The sequence below is a fragment of the Elgaria multicarinata genome, chromosome 2, assembly GCF_023053635.1.
Source record: "Elgaria multicarinata webbii isolate HBS135686 ecotype San Diego chromosome 2, rElgMul1.1.pri, whole genome shotgun sequence".
Taxonomy (NCBI): domain Eukaryota; kingdom Metazoa; phylum Chordata; class Lepidosauria; order Squamata; family Anguidae; genus Elgaria; species Elgaria multicarinata.
This window is the reverse complement of record NC_086172.1, coordinates 91,475,980-91,495,295: the sequence shown is the minus strand read 5'-3', so window position 1 is coordinate 91,495,295 and position 19,316 is coordinate 91,475,980. Positions and strand designations below refer to the sequence as shown.

The 19,316-nt window shown below is 44.3% G+C and overlaps 1 protein-coding gene across 2 annotated transcripts in view; it reads left to right on the top strand.

Annotated features, from left to right (window-relative positions):
• The window catches only part of CARS1 (cysteinyl-tRNA synthetase 1), a 48,717-nt gene that overhangs the window by 4,703 nt on the left and 24,698 nt on the right, over positions 1–19,316 (top strand). Inside the window, exon 2 of one of the 2 annotated variants that reach the window (XM_063117176.1) lies at positions 5,588–5,833. The exons of the other annotated variant lie outside the window; for it this stretch is intronic. Within the exon in view, the coding sequence (XP_062973246.1) occupies positions 5,588–5,833 (246 nt within the window). The remainder of the gene's footprint in view (positions 1–5,587; positions 5,834–19,316) is intronic. 2 annotated transcript variants of the gene reach the window in all.

Below are 19,316 nucleotides of genomic sequence, written 5' to 3'. Positions count from 1 at the left end.
CTGTTCATCCTAATGTATGCTGACCTGGCATCCGATAATTTAAAAAATCACAGTACAATAAAATTACTCCCCCATAGTTGCAATTTTATTGCCAGGACACTGTATTCCCTACTCCCAGGCTAAAGGCTGGGAGTGGGGAGCCAGAGAGGATGAAAGGAAAAGTGTCTGTGTGGATGGAAGAAGATTGGGATTTAGGGTTTTAGCTACCCTAAGGAGCCACACTTGAATCAGTATAGGATATATTCAATGGCAGAATATGGTACTTGGGATCATAATCTGCACACTGGATTATATCTGGCAAATCAGGTTTCAAGTAGGAATGATAGCAATGGAATGATAGTAGAAATGATAGCAAGGAATGATAGAGTTCTCATGGGAAGTCAGCAAAGCACTCTGTGCTTTAAACCAAGGATGGGCAGAAGGTAGATCTGCAGATACTTTGGGCTTCAACTCCCAGAAACCCCTGCCAGCACAGCTAATGGTCAGGAATCTGGGAGCTGAAGTCCAAAACATCTGGAGATGGTTTTTGCCCATCCCTCCTGTAAACAAAGTGCTACAAAAATGGCAATAAGGATAGTGAAGAAATTAACTGTTGAACTGTCAAGTCTCTTTACATATCTGTTCCTCTATGGAACAGCTCTAGTGGCATTATCGTACACAAAAGGGGTGGGTGGCATTCCCCTCCCATTACTGGCCTTAAGTACAGGTCATGACATGCAAAAGGATACATCTCCACAAAAGAGGGAAGCCAGGCAATTGAAAAAAGGTTACAAGCAACAATTTTTTAAGGGATTATTATGGCACAACATGTAAAGCATTATGTTCTATGGATGTAATGCATCTGATATCAGTACTTATGCAAGGACAGCACCTGAAAAGTCTTAAGCACCCAGACATCTGACACTAAAAGTCTGATGCTGACAAACAGGAATCGGAGCAAAGCTGGCACCAAAAGTATTCGGTGTATCCTGAAATCTCTTTCCAGTCTGGTTAGTACCATACAAAACTTTACTGCAGCACTCTGATGTTTATAACAGACACAGCACCCGCCCTCCCATTGACATTAGGCAGATATCTTCCACGGTGATCTTTAGACATCCGCTCAAGACCTTCAGGCAGGCTTTCCCTGAGGAGTCATCCAGCCAGAATGGTTGTGATCAACCAGTGATTATTTACTACAAAGTGGGATATAAATTTATATAATGATAAACACTTGAGCACATGCTAGCCAACTAAGCCATCCACTCCTCTTTGCAGAAGAAAATACTTAATGAAAACACACAGAAGTTTGTAAAACCTGCTGTCCTATCCTTTTAAAATGGTTTATTCTTTTGTGATGTTTGATTGTTTTGAAATTTCTTGTAAGCTGTCTTGAGCGTTCTTAAACAAAAAGGTGGGCTATAAATATTTTAATACATTTCTTAAAAGGTTTGCATCCTCTATGCCACCTGAGTTCACCAGGTTCTATTATGACTCTAACTCCCTTGAGGAACTTGAAATGCAGTGTTGTTACATCTGAATTGCTGCAGATAACTTACCTGTGCTGATTCCTATAGCTTGTCGAATAAAATGATGGCCTTGCTGCTTTTATAGATCCTGTGATATAACTTGCATTAGAATCTGTAAATGCTTTGCCAAATAATTTCTTTCCTGTTCTTAGTGAAGTGTTAAGTGTTGTTCGTGATGCTGCCAATAGTTTTTTGACTGATGAGTCGAATTGTAATCTCATATGCTCTGCATGTATAATGTGGAAGATTATGGAAACACAGGGTGTAGCTCTGCCTGTATGTGGTAGCAAGTCCAAAACACGGGGCTCTCCTTGTGACTCACAGTGTAGAGCCATGGCTTTTGATATATCCCTGGCCACGTTTGAGAAAAGTCTTAGCCATGTTGTGTGAAAGGCTAAGTGTACTGCTATGTTTTTATGGTCTCTGTGTTGCATCAGCCAAACCTCTTACTAGGCCTCTGGTTTTCAAGTGATGTATCACACAGGTAGTACCACTATTTAGTATTGTCTGGTTGATGTTTTTAAAGACTGTGTGACAGCATGAGTGTCTAAATGCATAGGTAGGGCTGCTTTACTCTTAATACTTGTGTAGAAGTGAGAATTTGGCAGCTGTCTTCTAAGAGCGAGAAATCTTGCACTTATTCACATTACCTGTTTGGTGTGACTATTACAGATGTAGGGCTTATTGATGTGAGCAAATTAAAGTATGTTCATGACTGGCCACTCACGGAGGTTTGCGGATCCTTTTGACGACGTCGGTATCTGCCAGGACATCTCCTGTGGTTTCCCCCCTTATTCCATTTTAAAATAGATCAGAGAAAAGCTGGAATAAACCCGAAGGGCATGAAATTGGCAATGTATAAAGCTGGGGTTGCGTTATCAACTTGCTGAGGAAGGCTTTTCCCATGTCTGCGATCAAGGGAGAAGAGGGTAAAATACTTCCCTGCCACATAAGGAGGCTGATCTGATTCCCCACTCCACCAAGAGCATCCTTTTAAGTTCAGTGGGGCTTACTCCCAAGTAAGTGTACTGTGGGTTACATACTTACAATGTGATCTTATGTCTACTCATAAGTAAGTCCAATTATGTTCAGTGGGGCTTACCCCCAAGTAAGTGTGCCTAGGGTTGCAGCTTTATAGCACGATCTTGCATCTACTCAGAAGTAAGTCCTGGCTTTCCTGGGTGCTGCGAGGAAACAGTACAGCACAAGTTAACCAAGGAAAACAAGACTTCCCCTCCCTTCCTTTGCACACATGCCAGAGAGGGAGGTGCCTCCTTGATTCAAGCTTTTAAAGGAGCCCTGGGATACAGCAGGGTTTTTCACCATGTTGCACCTCTCCTCCTGTGTAATCAGCTCACATAAATCGTGCTAAGAACCAGGAAGCTCAACAGTCCCAGGTTGGGGCAGTTGGTGAGTCCTGGATCTGAAAAGGTTGAAGAATGCGCTGGGTTTTCTTCTTTTCTAGACAGACACAACCTTTGAGCTCTTTCCTCTCTTGAAGCACTTAATGTATACCTTGTGCCTCTTTGTCTATATAGTTTTCACTCCAAATATGTATTTTAGGAAGAATGCATGCAGTAAAGGCTAGTGATAGTTATCCAGAAGAAATTAATAGCTTAGATGTAGTCCTCAAATATGTATTTTTTATGAATAATGTTGACATGCTTTAGGCACTGTAATTAAAGTTATTTGAACTGGCTATCTGGTGTATGATTAAAGGATGAGTAAATGTCTTCAGGAGGAATTTTGGTTATTTAGGAAATGAACATTAGCTGACCCGGGGCCTGTGGGTCACCTAGAAAGCCACCACATCTATTTCTGTGGCCCGCCACTCCATTAAATAGCAGCCTTAATATAAATTTCTCAATCCTTGGGTTTAAGAAATCCAACAGTGATTCCATGCTATTGGCAGACCTCAGGTCGAGTACGTGTTGAAAATAAACTACAATCTCTGTAAGCCTTATTTGCATATGTGAGGGCTAATAATGTGTAGAGGTGCAGCAGTGCATGCCAGCCCCACCCCAACACCCCCATGTGTGCAGGCTCCTTAGCCTGAGGGCTTAATATCTTTGTGAACATGCTTACATGCCTCCCCACAACTGGAAACCCTGCTGAACATGCTTACAACCCCTTTTGACCTTAGTGCTAAACACCCAAAGGTCTTTAAGGAGGAGCCCTTGCACACAGTGAGATATTTGGGTTGGGGCTTGTGTGCCACTACACTTCTGGCTCTCTTATGAGCAGACAGGATGCCTTGTATAGGGCTTGTTGGATGCATGTCCCTGCCTCACTTCAACGTCTTCAGCTTGGTGTGGCCTAAGTGCTTTAATTTAAATGCTAATAGTTTTCCTTTTCTTTGGGATTAAGTTTCTAGTTTCTGTGGTGCCGGAGATGAGCCTAGAACTCTATTGCCAGTTTGATCTAGAGAGCCAATAAATTAGGGTGACTGTATGGAAAGGAGGACAGGGCTCCTGTATCTTTAACAGACATATAGAAAAGGGAATTTCAGCAGGTGTCATTTGTAGGCATGCAGCACCCAGTGAGATACCATCTTCACCACAACAGTTAAAGCTGCAGGAGCCCCGCCCTCCTGACCAGATACAAAAGTATAATGCCCCCTTGCTGATGTTTTTGAGGAGCTTAGTGATGCATTTTAACTTTGCATACTGAGCGCATTTATTTGAGAGTGAATATTTTTGTTGCTGAATCTTTAGCGTCATTCGTATCTGTGGCTCAGCATTGCAATAAACATGTTTTATTCCTCTTCTGCTTTATCTCCTGCATAATCTTTCTTGCTACTCTGCCGTTGGCATTGACTTTTTCTTGATAATTTCAACCATTTCTCTTCTTTTCAGTCCTTATCTCCTCACCACCAACCCAGCTAGTTTAGCACACATGATGATGAGAAATAAGTCGTGATTATCTTATATAGCCTGCATTGTATTGCCAAGTATATCTTGGTTACTTTCATTAGACAAATGTTGCCCCATTATTAGAGCATGATTTAAATCCTGTAGATGTTTAGCTTTATATTCTGCCAGTGGGTTGGATCCAGTTTAGGCTTGTGCAACTGGGTTGGCAGAAGCAGGCTTCTCTGCCCCCCTTCTTCCCACAGCAGCACCCCCTGCTTCCCTAAAATGCTACACACAAATTGGGATCTGGGTCCATCTCAATTTCTTCTTTCTTTGGAAGTATGCAGATCCTTTGTATAATAAAAACACTGGGCTTCATGCTGGGCTTAAAAAAAAGAAAAGAAATCACCTTGGGGACCAGAGCCAATACTAGAAATTACTGCAACAAATGCCACTCTCTTCTTTCCATCTAGACAAAAGAGTGGCTAAATTAATTCCCATAACTTAAGAAGGTGGTTTCCAGAGCTATTTTGCTGTTATTGGGTATGGGTAGGGAAGAAACCCAACTCTGATTTAATTTCACCCAAATGTGTAGTGGGTTTCACCTCCCTACCTTGGAGTAGTGATATGTACATGTATATTTGAGGGCTAAAGCCACGATTTTCCATAATCTGGCCATCAGGAAGACATGTCTTTATAATGCCTTTTGAAACAAACTTTTATAAACAGCCACAGCTTTTTACATATGTATTCCAGCCTACAAGTTTACTAGTTCACCTCTCCATACATAGCTGTGTTCTCTAAAAGGGAAAAATAACATCACGAGGATGTAAGAAGATCCATGCTGGATCAGACCATCAATACTCTCTTCACACATTGGCCAACCAGCTGTCAACCAAGAGGTATCCGAGGCAGTAAGATTGCCCTAGATTGGTTGCCTGGAGGGTAGTGGACATGTCACATATGACATGATTAACAACTGTTCCCAAGACTGAAATCTTCCAGACGTTTTTTCATGTTTTGTTCTAGCACAAAACTCTTTTTGACTCATAGTATTTCCCCACCTAGACTACTCTAATGTTTGTTTGGGGCTCAGCTGCTCCTGCCATACCATAAAGACCTTAATGTGCACATCACTTTCCCCACCTAGACTGAGGGAATGCGTTGTTTCTGGATGCTTTTCAGCAAGGGGTTCTGACCACTTCTCATCTGCCTCTGTCTTTGCAGCTTCTGACTACACTTCTATTCTGAGCATTAGTGAAGAGGAAGCCAGGTTGAAGGCTCTGAACGAGTACCTCAGCACTCGTAGTTATATCCAGGGCTTCACATTTTCACATGCAGATGTGGAAGCTTTCAGACAGCTTTCGGGCCCGCCTCTGGACCAGCATTTCCATGTGGTGCGTTGGTACAGGCACATAGGAGCAATCTATGATGGCAGCAGTCAAAAACATGACTCCTGTAAACACCAAACAAGTGAGTAATGGAAAGGGCTAGTGGGTAGGAAGTTAACGGCATGCTCTTTGTTTATAAATCTGATTTTTAAAAAATAAAATAAAATTAAGCGTCTGCCAAGCATTATTCTGTGGGTTTTTTTCTTTGAGCTCCTGTATTTGTTAGTCATAGGCTTCTTGGTCATCACAGTGAATAATCAGCCTCTGTTCCTTTCCATTTTGAAATTATTATTATCTTGCAAGAAACTCAGAGTGATGTACACATTTCTCTCCACCTCCATTTTTCCTCACAGGTAGATTAGAGGGGTAAGAATTTGGGTTTCTCCAGTCCTGGCCTGGCATAAAAAGAAAAGTCAGGGGCTGGTCTTCTGGTTTTATGTGCCCCTGGCTTATTAATGCAGGGGTGAGGGGAGGCACAAACAGTCACACATTTTGTCTTCCAATGTTTGAAGAATCAATAGCCCTTGGGCATTAGAAGGAAGGAAGTGAGGGGCTGTAGCAGCAAGGCCTATGTAACTGCCCCCTAATCAATCATTTACGTCACTAGACTAGAAGTTCCAGTTGTGCTGATGAGTGCACCGTGCACCGTAAGTAAATAACAGATTACCATCCCTCATCAGAAGCAGGTGAGAATTAAATTTTTAAAAATTGTTTTGAGCTTTAGCAAAAAAAAACCCTCTCATGGTGTCAGCATCACTCTTACCCATCGTTGGCCTGCTAGCAAGAAAAGTTCCAGCCACCTTATTTTTATTTTATTTATTCAATGTACATATTTATGCTGCCTTTCAATTGTATTCCCAGGCTAGCTTACAAAAAAGAATAAAACAATTAAAATGTAAATATATATAAAAATGAGCTAAAATCCACATAATTATAAAGACACCATGAAACCGTCAACAGGGTTAAAACTGCATCTAAAAAGCTAAGGAAAACAGAAAGGTCTTTGCCTGGCACCAAAAGGACAATAAAGTAAGTGCCAGGTGAACCTCTCTAGGCAGAGCATTCCAGAACTAGGGAGCCACCACCAAGTAGACCCCCCTCTAGTAGTTGCCTCCTCCTCCCTCCCAATCCCCTTTCCTTTTGTGTCATGTCTTTTAGATTGTAAGCCTGTGGGCAGGGACTGTCAAGAAATACTTTTGTAAGCCGCTGTGAGAGCCTTTTTTGGTTGAATGGCGGCATAAAAATGCTTAAATAAATAAATAACTCTCAGTGGGAGCACTCATAGTAGCCCCTTTTTTGAAGACGGGTAGATACATATAGAGACAGGCTGCCATCTACTACCTTGGTTCTGAGATGAGAAGGGTTTTTAAAGGTCAAAACTAGCACTCTGAATTGGCCCCCCAAATGGGCTGAGAACTATTGCGGTTTACATAGCACAGGCGTAATAGGATCGTAGTACCTAGTCCAGTTAGTAATGTAGCAGCCACATCCTGCACTAACTGCTGTTTCCAAATAGAGTCTTCAAAGGCCAGTCCCATGTATAGTGCAGTAATCTAACCCAAATAACTGAAGCAAGGGGCCGTTTCAGGAAATAAATTATTTGACTCAGAGATGAAGCAATTTTTACCAAGCAGGATATAGCACTTTCAAAACGGTATATATAATTTGTCCCGGGCTGGAACAGTTGTGAAAACCATTATAAACCGTTATAAAGCAGTAGTGTAGATCCTGCACCGGTTTTGCCACAAACTGTTGCAAATTATTATTATATTATTTATTAATTTCATTTCTATACTGCCCAGTAGCCGAAGCTTTCTGAGTGGTTTACAACAATTCATAAGATAATAAAATGCAGGATAGAATACAGCTAAAAAATTATTATTATTTTTTTTAAATTTAAGCATTGTAATAAACTAGCTTCATTTGTCTATATGATGTAACTGTCTTTGTGTAGGTTTATTATCACTCTACTTTAGCCCCTTTATTGATACCATCATTTTGTATAATTATTACACTTCATTGTTCTTCATGGCGAAATTACGTCCGTGTACAGCTCTACTCCAAAACATTGTGTTAGTTCAGTTCTTCTTCGTGGTCTCTATGCATCACACATATGGGCTTTGCGCCTGCGCAGAGACCAGACCGGAACCTACTATAGCTGAGTGGAACGTTTTTGGCGGGAACCCCTCCCCCCACGCTACCGCGCATGTCCATGGGGTTCCCGCCCTCACCTCAGTTCTTCGTCGTCCGCCATCGTGCTTAGACATAGAACCAGCCTACTTAGCGTATTCTCTATTAAAATACCTTTTTCTTCATTCTTTTCTCTTCTCGTTCGCTTCTCACTTTAACTTATCTTTTTTAGCCTTTATTCTGTCCTATAAAAAAAAAAAAAAAAAAAAATTGTTATAGTTAGATTTCTCCTCAGCGACTTCGGTCGCGTGAGGCCTTTATGGCAATCAAAGCACCATTTAGAAAGTGCGTAAAGTGTGGAGCGAAGCTTCCTCCCTCGGACGGCCATTCTTTGTGTATTATCTGTTTGGGAGAGGGACATGTGGTAGAGACCTGCCACCACTGTATGTCTTTTACCAAGCAAACTAGAAAAAATCGAGCAGACCGACTCCGTTCGACACTCTGGGAAAAAGCTCTTAAGGCCACGGAGGCCCCTACGATGGAGAGAGCGGCGGTTCAAAAGTCTGTTGCCCGTAAGACGGCAGTTACAACGACTGTAACGGAAAAACCGCCAGACCACAGCACTGAAGTGCAGGCCAGAGCTAATAGGGCTGAGATACCCCTCACGCCTGGTCGGTCTTTATCAAGTTCGTTGGCTAAAAAGATCTCTAAAAAAGCCAGAACTTTGATACCTTCTTCTGAGCTGGAGAGGAAGAAGAAGAAGAAGAAAAAGAGGGACGCGGAGAAATCCACCATAGCGTCACCTCGGCCGCGGGAATCGGCCAGGAGCCATTCCACCCCTCCCGCCGCGCCGACCACTTCGATACCGAGGTCTCCTTCGGTATCGAGATCGATGTCGGTACCGATGGCCACGGTACCGACACGTCCTACAAGTCTATCCGAAGGCGAGATTCGAGATTCGGTGTCGGTGGCCTCCGCTCGACAACCTGTTAGACCCTTGGAGCTCCAGGGTTTAATCCCCGGGCAGCCCTCACCAAGACATACTCCAAGGCGTGAATGGGACAGAGTATCTCAGTACTCTGATCCCCAATCCAGATACGGCTACTACCAGTGGGATCGTTACCGACCACAGCAGTTTTTTCAAGGTGGCCAGGAGCATTACCAGCCTGAGGGCTATTATGCACATCCTCCTCCAACATCGAGGGTATGCCAGTTGCCCTTGCCTCCTCCTTCCGAGCATCAAGTCTCCACGGTGTCGACCCCTCGACACCATGAGCAACATGTGATACCGATCGCTGCATCGACTGCACTACCTACACAGGAAGAACGTTTAGTTTTGCAGGTGGTGACGCTGTCCTCGCCAGAAGGGAACTATCCATCTGACTCCGAGTCGGCTCACTCTTTGGTTCCAACCGCACCTTCGCCGGACGATGCAGTCGATGATGCTGACCCTTCTTCTCCGTCTGATGATATGGTCCGGTTCTCAGACCATATGCTCAGAATGGCTAACGCATTAGGTCTCGACATTCAGCAGGCAGATGAATCCGTCATCGATCCTATTTATGATGTGTTCCAAACAACTACAAATCAACGCTTGGCCATTCCTATACCCCACGCTCTAAAACAAGCGGCTCAGTTGTCATGGAAGACTCCAGCAGTGGCTCAAACAACATCAAAAAGACTAGAGACACTATATCGCGTTAGGGAGGATGAGGCACAATTCTTGGTACAGCATCCTAAGCCGAATTCTATAGTAGTAGAATCGGCACAAGGACAGTCTCATAAAGCCCATTCTGCGCCTGTAGATAGGGAGGGGAGAAAGTTGGATCAAACTGGAAGAAGAGTCTATGCATCCTCCTCTTTGGGAATCAAAGCGTCGGCGTATGAAGCGACTATGGCGAGATACCAGATTTTCCTTTGGGAAAAGATGGGTTCCCTATGCGAGCATCTTCCTGAGGATAAAAAGGAGCTCGCAAGAGTCTTTCAGAGCGAAGCGACGGCCATAGCAAGACAACAGTTGTCCACCGCTCGACATCAAGTGGACTGCCACTCAAAGTCGATGATGGGTGCCATTTCTTTGAGGAGGCATGCATGGCTCAGATCAGCTAATCTCACACAAGAAACAAAGTGGAGAATTGAAAATATGCCATTCGATGGCGAAGGTCTATTTAATACCAAGACCGATGAGACACTGGACTCCATCTATAAAGCAAGGACAACAGCAAAAAAGATGGGGTTTACTGCTCCTCCTCAGACCCAATACCGAACCAAAAGATGGACAAGGCCTCCCATACAACAACAACATCGACCACAATATCAGCCTCAACCTCGGCAGCAACAACAGCAGCTGCAGAGGAAGAGGCCTTACCAGGGCAGATACCAACAGGATAAGCGGCAGCCCGACTTCTCTAAAAAGCAGCGGGTTTGACTTTTCGGACCCAGATCCACCTCCCTTCGCGAACCGCCTAGCACCCCATTACCATCAATGGGAGTTAATAACATCAGACTCCTGGGTGCTCACTATCATCAACTCGGGCTACGCCATCGAGCTCGATGCCCTTCCTCCCTTTTCCGGCGTGAAAGTAACGGCTCCATCCCCTCCTCTGCTTCTCGAGGTACAGACTTTACTATCGAAGGGAGCTATCTCTCCCGTACCTGCAGAGGAGCTCAACCAGGGATTTTTCTCCCGTTACTTCACGGTCCCGAAGAAAGATGGAGGTCTTCGACCGATCATGGACTTAAGACATCTGAACAAGTTCATCACCCCGAGGAAATTCCGTATGACAACGGTTACTTCTATTTTACAGCTTCTACAAAAAGGAGTTTGGTTCGCAGTGGTGGATCTGAAGGATGCGTTCTTCCACATATCCATCAGGAAGTTGCATCAAGCTTACCTTCGGTTTTCGATCGGTGCATCCCAGTACCAGTTCACCGTTCTTCCGTTCGGGTTGGCCACGGCGCCGAGGGTTTTCACGAAGGTCATGGCTGTTGTGTGCGCCCACCTAAGACAGGAAGGCATTTACATTTACCCATACCTGGACGATTGGCTCCTCGTAGCAGACAACAGAAATACACTCCAGTCGGACATACGAACCACCCTCAACCTCTTGGATTCGTTAGGACTGTGGGTCAACCGCGAAAAGTCCGTTTTGACTCCACAGCAGAGATTGGACTTCATAGGGGTAGCCCTATCCTCTCAGGACGGGAGAGCATACTTACCTTCAACCAGGGCAAACACCTTGCAGCAGTTAGCCATCGATACCGAGAGCCGCCGAAAAGTTTCGGCATGGACAGTTCAAAGATTGTTGGGTCTGATGGCAGCTACTACGGCAGTCATCAGGTTTTCAAGACTCAGAATGAGGGTATTGCAGGCCTGGTTTCTGAGGACTTTCGATCTCAGGCACAATGCTCGACGAACTTACCTTTCGATACCAAAGCAAGTGAGGGCATCGCTGAAATGGTGGTTCTCGATGTCGACTCTTCTCGAAGGCGTTCCGTTTCAACAACAGGCGCCTTCGGTAACGATCACAACGGATGCATCTTTAGAAGGATGGGGAGTCCATTGCAACTCCCTTACCGCTCAAGGTCGTTGGCCTCGATCACAGAGAGAACAGCACATCAATCACCTCGAGCTCCTGGCAGTAGAAAATGCGATAAAAGCATTTGCACAGTTGATCGAGGGCCAGAATGTCTTGATCGCGACGGACAATACTACCGTAGTGGCTTACATCAACAGGCAGGGTGGAACAAGATCTCACCCCCTGAACCGTTCTGCACTCAGGATATGGAACTGGTGCATAAAGAGAAGGACTTACCTGACTGCAATCCATGTAGCCGGCAAGGAGAACATCATTGCGGACTCTCTCAGCAGGTCCTTCCATGTCGACCACGAGTGGGAGCTCGATGTCGAAGTTCGAGAAAGTCTTTTTCGGTACTGGGGCCGCCCTGCTGTCGATGTCTTCGCTACCGAGGACAACGCAGTCTGTACCAAGTTTTGCAGCAGAGCAGGAAAAGGAAAGCGCTCTCTAGGAGACGCTTTCACCAGGACTTGGGGAGGAAACCTCCTGTACATGTTTCCTCCCTTTCCACTATTGACAAGAGTGATAGCCAAGATCCAGATGGACAACTCCAATTGCATCCTGATCACACCGTGGTGGCCTCGACAGACGTGGTTCTCTCACGTCCTTCGGTTATCGAGAGGGAATTACATCAGGCTCCCGTCGACACCGAAGCTACTGTCTCGACACCAGGGCAAAGTTCGACACGCAGATCTGTCGACCCTCAAGATGACTGCATGGAGGATAGCAACCGCTCCTCCTCTGGAACCAGAGCTTTGACTGTGGACCACATTATATTGGCAGCACTAAAGCCTTCTACGAGGAAAGCTTATGCAGCAAAGTGGCAAAGATTTCGGAATTTTGCTTCAGAACAAGATCAAACACCAGAATCTTGCCACTTATCTTTTATTCTCAATTATTTATTGACACTTTTCCAGCAGGGACTTAAACTCGCATCCATCAGGGTTCACCTTGCTGCGGTTACATCTTTTCACCAAGGTATAGATGGGTTTACACCTTTTACCCATCCAACAACGAAGAAATTTCTAAGAGGTCTGAGGAACACGATACCGACTGTGAAAAGTATCGTGCCGCCATGGAGCCTGTCAGTTGTGCTGCAAGCACTGACACGCAAGCCCTTTGAGCCCATGGCGTCGACAGACCTTAGGCTGCTTACTTTAAAGACTGTCTTTTTAGTAGCCATCACATCGGCAAGACGTGCAAGTGAGCTTAAAGCTCTTAGGATAGATGTCCCGTACACTATTTTTCATAAGGACAAGGTTGTGCTACGCACAGACCCAGCCTTCCTACCTAAGGTAGTGTCAACTTTTCATCTGTCCCAGCACGTTACTTTACCTGCTTTCTTTCCTAATCCAACTACACCTCTTGAGTCTTCCTTGCACACTCTCGATGTAAGAAGGGCTCTTGCTTTTTACAAAGACAGAACAGAGACTTTAAGGAAAACAAAGCAATTGTTTATTTGTTATGGTGAGCCTTCTAAGGGACTCCCTGTCTCTTGCCAGCGGTTGTCACGTTGGATAGTGGAGACAATTGAATTGGCCTACTCTATTTCTAAATTAGAGTTAGTGAAACCGGTGACAGCTCATTCCACCAGAGCTGTTTCAACTTCGGTGGCTTTCACCAGAGGTGTTCCACTGACTGAAGTCTGTAGAGCCGCAACGTGGTCCACTCCGTCCACGTTTGTCAAGCACTACAGTTTGGACACCCGTGCGAGGCAGGACTGCTCATTTGGGAGGACAGTGCTTTCAGAGATCTTCAGATGATGCACCAACCCACCTCCAAAGGTATGTCAGCTTGCTACTCGCCCATATGTGTGATGCATAGAGACCACGAAGAAGAAATGCAGGTTGCTTACCTGTAACTGTAGTTCTTCGAGTGGTCATCTATGCATTCACACAACCCACCCACCATCCCCACTTGGTGGTGTGAGACTTATAAATGACACTGTTTTATTGTGGAATGTACTTTACTTTATTTACACTCATGTTTATGGGGGCACAATGTCGGACTCCTGTAAACTGAGGTGAGGGCGGGAACCCCATGGACATGCGCGGTAGCGTGGGGGGAGGGGTTCCCGCCAAAAACGTTCCACTCAGCTATAGTAGGTTCCGGTCTGGTCTCTGCGCAGGCGCAAAGCCCATATGTGTGAATGCATAGATGACCACTCGAAGAACTACAGTTACAGGTAAGCAACCTGCATTTTTCAGAGCAACACAGTCATGGCAGATTTTTACCAAAGCCTACATCAAGTGCAGCGGGTCCATAGCTTCCAAATCACGTGAGGTACTGGTTCCTCTCTATTCGGCCCTGGTTAGGCCTCATCTAGAGTATTGCGTCCAGTTCTGGGCTCCACAATTCAAGAAGGACGCAGACAAGCTGGAGCGTGTTCAGAGGAGGGCAACCAGGATGATCAGGGGTCTGGAAACAAAGCCCTATGAAGAGAGACTGAAAGAACTGGGCATGTTTAGCCTGGAGAGGAGAAGATTGAGGGGAGACATGATAGCACTCTTCAAATACTTAAAAGGTTGTCACACAGAGGAGGGCCAGGATCTCTTCTCGATCCTCCCGGAGTGCAGGACACGGAATAATGGGCTCAAGTTAAAGGAAGCCAGATTCCAGCTGGACATCAGGAAAAACTTCCTGACTGTTAGAGCAGTGCGACAATGGAATCAGTTACCTAGGGAGGTTGTGGGCTCTCCCACACTAGAGGCCTTCAAGAGGCAGCTGGACAAGCATCTGTCGGGGATGCTTTAGGGTGGATTCCTGCATTGAGCAGGGGGTTGGACTCGATGGCCTTGTAGGCCCCTTCCACCTCTGCTATTCTATGATTCTATGATATGCTTTATTGTAGGACATGTAGGGGGAAAGGGGGCATTGGTTTAGGCTGATCTGTGCCCACCCAGTGTTGAAGGCAAGATTTTTCTAGTCTCCAGCAAACCCATATTATAAATAGCTGATGCCATCTTCTTTGAAATGCTGGGGTGTGTCCTCGTTTGCTAGCTGACTACAGCTTTCATGCCTGGTGCCTTAGCTGAGCAAACATTTTTTTAAGATGTTGTAAGTTATGTGCTGCTTAAGTCAGATTGCATCAGTATCATCATACAAAACAAGGGAGAGGGCCTTCTGAGTGGTGGCTCCACAATTATGGAATAATCTCCCCAGTGAGGCCTGCCTGATGCTAACATTGTTATCTTTTCGGCACCAGGTATTTGGCAGATATTTTCTCAGGTATTTGGCAGCATATGAAAAAATTTAAGCGGGTCCTGGATTTGTCTTATTCTTATGGTTGATTGCATATCTAGATATATATTGTCTCTCTGTGAACTGTCAGTTTGTGTGCTTTTATGTAAATAGTTTTTAAACTTTGTAGACTGTATTTTTAATGGTTTTTAATCTTTGTCAACCACCTGAAGACTTTTGGCTGTGGGGTGAAATAATAATAATAGTAATAATAATAATAATATACAAAGGGATTCTTCCAGTCCTGCCCTTTGCTCATATAGCTCAAGTGAACAAGAAGGGGAAAGAAGCTGTATTACCTTCTTGCACAGGGCTACCAAGCAAGGTGCTTGACCCAAGTATCTATAATGAATGCTGCCATACCTGCAGATGGAGTGTCACACCCCCTACCAATTATATCATCCTCAGATTACCACAGGTATTCAGATGATGCCTATACTATGGGCCAGCCTTTCCCATCCAGGTGTTTTCCAGATGTGTTGGATTACAACTCCCATCATTCTTAACCTCCCTGCCCAAGATGGATGGGAGTCGCAATCCAACACATTTGGAGGGCACTAGGTTGGGGAACTCTGCTAGAGACAGATACATCCAGAATACTATTTTAGAAATGTGGCTTTCCTCAGGAATAGACTTGTGAGGTTAGTGTCAGAGTATGCCTTTCTAAAACATTTACCTGAATGTTACCATTTTCTCTGAGGACACCAGAGGGCGATCTGGGAGAACTGTAACAAAGAAGAAGTAGTTTCAGATTTCTACTGATCACACTTTAGTGTTTTGAACACTGAAACGTTTCCAGCTCTAGGATTATTTTTTCAGTCTGGATGCATGTAAGACAAGATACAAAATCTGAATCCATGAGATCAGTGTGTTACTTATAAGTGCAGATGTTCATTGCACTTGAAAGCTGAGCAATTTTAAAGGGAGCAGTCAAACCAGAAGAGCCAGTAAAATTAATTATCACTATCAAATAGATGGCATGTTGGTGGATCTGAGTAAATAAAAAGGTCTGGTTGAAAGACATAATTGTTTGAGTGACCTGACTTGCATTTGAGTTGTAACTAGAAATACCATTATGGTTATCTCTTCAAATTATAATGCTCCTTTTTCATCCAGCCAAAATGAATGTAATGATCGCATCAGAAATCCTGACAGTGATTTAGAGCCCCACATGGTCTCCAGTTCACACGTGGAGATTCTCTACATGCAAGCTTTCCTCTGCACTTCATTCATGGGAGAACCTCTGAGGATGCAATACGATGTGAATGTAGAACAGATTCCTCCATTGACACTAATAGGCAACCTGTTTTTGGTAGGCAGCACTAAGTGGGAAGCAGTGTTTTCATGTCTGCAGTAGATCAGTGGATTCATGTTCCAATGTGCTGTGCAATTCAATTTCTAATGTAATCTTTTTCTATGGGCTCTTCCAGATGGAGGGCTCCTAGCACCGCTAATCATTGGACTTCTGGTGTAAAGTACAAGCAAAATTTCCATATACAGCCCACAGTCTTGAGAGGAATTGATGCAACATGCTGCAATCTTCTGCCCATACAGTAAGCAGAGATGTAGTCAAAGCTCTTCCCTTCCTGCTCTCTCCCACCACGTCCTTGATGCGATGGTTTGTTTCTCTTTGTTTGTTCTTCTCCAAAATTGCACATCTGCAGAATTCTGAAAGTCCAAAAATCCATTGCAGCATTTTTACTCTCAAGCAAATGAGAGCTTTGGCTGCATCTCTGCTTACTGTATGGGCAGAAGATTGCAGCATGTAATGGCAATTTCTGATTCAGATCAGAACCATTGTGTTCCAGGAACAGATGGGTGGGAGAGGTTTAACCTTCTCCTCCCAGAATGCTATGATCATTATCCGGGGCCACGTGCACTTACAAAGTGCAGCAGTGAATCTTCAAACATTCAGAATTGTGTCATTCCGGAGGAGAAGAAACATAACAAAAAATACCTCAGTACAAATATTACTAGTTAATGCACACCACTTTATTTTGTTGCTAAGTCAAGAGCATGTGTGTTGCCAGGAGTGGAGCGTTGTGAAGGACAGAGCAGCAGCAGAGGGGAGAGGTGTGATCTGCTTTTGGAGGGAGAAATGCAGCTGCCTGGCCAGACTGAAGACATGAGAACATCATCTTGCACATCACATAGACACATCACCACAGAACGCCACAAGCTCCCGAAATCTGGCAGCCACGCTGCTCTTTTATTTTTTTGCAGATCACGCCACATCGGAAAATAATTAATGGATTTTCCCCTGATGTGAGAAGTCCAAAAATATCCCGCTAACAAGGCAAGCTGGTTGCCCCTTAAAACCTCCATCTGGAAGAGCCCCATGGCTGTTGCAAAAAAGTATATAAGTTAACGGATAAGGTATAATCAGAATGGTTTCTAAGATACAATGGAGGCAGAATTAATATTTCTATAAATAAAATGTAGTGTGGGTTGGTAGGGGAGGGTATCTATTCCTTCATCAGTTCAGGATTTTACTAGTTAATTTTCAGAGATAGTAAAACATGAACCACCTGGTAGCTGCATCTTACCAATATGGACCATGAGTCACTTATCAAACCATGTGGTGCTGCTGCCATTCAGAGGCAGTTCTAAACAGCGCCTTCCTGTGACTGCTGTAGCGTAAGATGGAGCCCTAAATTAAATCTGCACTGGCAGTTTGGTCAGTGGTAGTCATTCGTGATCAAACTAACTAGAACTCGTCAGAGCTTTTGGGGTCTGCATGTGCTTTAGGCTTTGCAGGGCAGAGACCACAGGGAAGCAGAAAGCCCTTGAAAAATAGATGGCCCCTTGGCCTCCTGGATAGTTTATGCAGGTCTAAGGGGGACACAGGTACTTGTGTTGCTCTGATTGGGACAACAGCAGCGGAGGGGGAGAACAGGTGGAGGAGTGTTGTACTTTGGCCCTCTAAGGATGTACCCAGTAGGTGGCAAGGGTTAGGGAGGAGCTTGAGAGAAGACCACCTGACTCTGAGGATCGTAGATTCACTCCTTGGTAGTGAACTTGGAAAGATGTCACCTTTTCCGACTTCCTGTTTCTTGCTCAAGATTAAAGTACCTCCTGACAGCCCGCCAAGCACTTTTCATCACGTGCGCATCTGCTTCCCACCTCCAAATTCCCTGGCAAGTAATATCTGTTGAATGTGCTTGAGGAAATGTGTTAGCATCCATTTTTGTTTGTTTGTTTGTTTCTCCTAGGTGTTTCTGAGTCCTGCTGGTCAGATTCTAGCTGCTAAAATTGCAACTGGGTTAAACTTTATTTTAAAAAAAGCAAGAAGTCAAGAGAAAAAAACACAACCTTTAAATCATTAAGTATATAACAGATGCTTATTTAATTAAAATAACCTGGGACGTGTTGGTTATATCTAGTTTTAGTTTGAAGATGTGTTTGACCTACTGGATGACTACGCTGGGGTTTTTGGTGTGTGTACTTCTTTCTGTCAGCAGTATTTGAAACTATTGCCTTCGGGTCGAGTAGAAAGGAGTGAGATTATAGACTGGTTTGCTTCTGTGATTAAGGATCTCTCAACAAGTGGTTTATGAGTTTTACTCTGAGCCTTCTTATTTGGAATCTTCTAGACTCTGCGCCATCTTGTTGGACCTCCTATGACAACTTTGTCCAGGTGTTTTCTTGACTGCTGGCATTGCCTGCTACCCACTGGTTATTTTGATGGGACACCTTTCTGTTTTATAATGTTATGATTTTATTTTGTGAGCCAATTTGGGGTTGTTGTTGTTTTAAGTGAAACACTATATAAGTTTTTTTAAAAAATAAATGAATAAAATAAACTTGCTTCACCTTTCAGCTGTTCTTATTCTGAATAATCAATGAACTGTCAGACGTTTAGCTAAACAGAAAATGCTGTGGCATCTTAAAAGCATGAGTTTTCATGGGTAGTGCACCATGTTGTGTTTTTTAACAGTGCAGTTCTCTACATATCTACTCAGAAGTAAGCCTTACTGAGTTGAAATGGAACTTATTCCCAGTCCTATACAGACTTAAGATGTAGCTAGACATGAGGCAGCAGTCCTGACCATGTAAACACAGATCTGCCCGAATCACGAGAGCCGTGGGATGGGATGGGTTGTGCACACCCCTTTTGTTCTTTAAGTGGGACTCCCATATTGCTCACTTTCAGTGTCAACCAGGTTGGGGTGAGGGGTGGGGTGAGGGGTGCACCCAAGTATGGAAATTATTTACTACCTCTAGCATAATTTGTCATAATCCTTCATTAATCCAAATATGGGGGTGTCATGTGCCACGGTACAGACACAAATGGCAAAAGGGGTTCCCTTCTCCCCCCCCCCCCGGAACTCCACAAGTACCTCAGTTCTGCTTTGGAGGGCTGGGAGACTCCCCGCAGCAGATTTGGAGGCATGTGGTGGTGAGGTGGGACTCAGGGGAAGAAGAGGGATGGAAGTACTGTTGTGCGAGTGGAAGTCCACTCACTCAATGTTGGATGCTCCCCAAAGATATTGCTATTGCTAGTTTTCTTCCTGAAATTGTCCCTTTGAAGTATAGTACTTACTTTCCAGAGGTGGTTTAATCTGATGAGGTATACTGTCATCCACAAAAGCTTATGGCAGAATAAATTTGTTCATC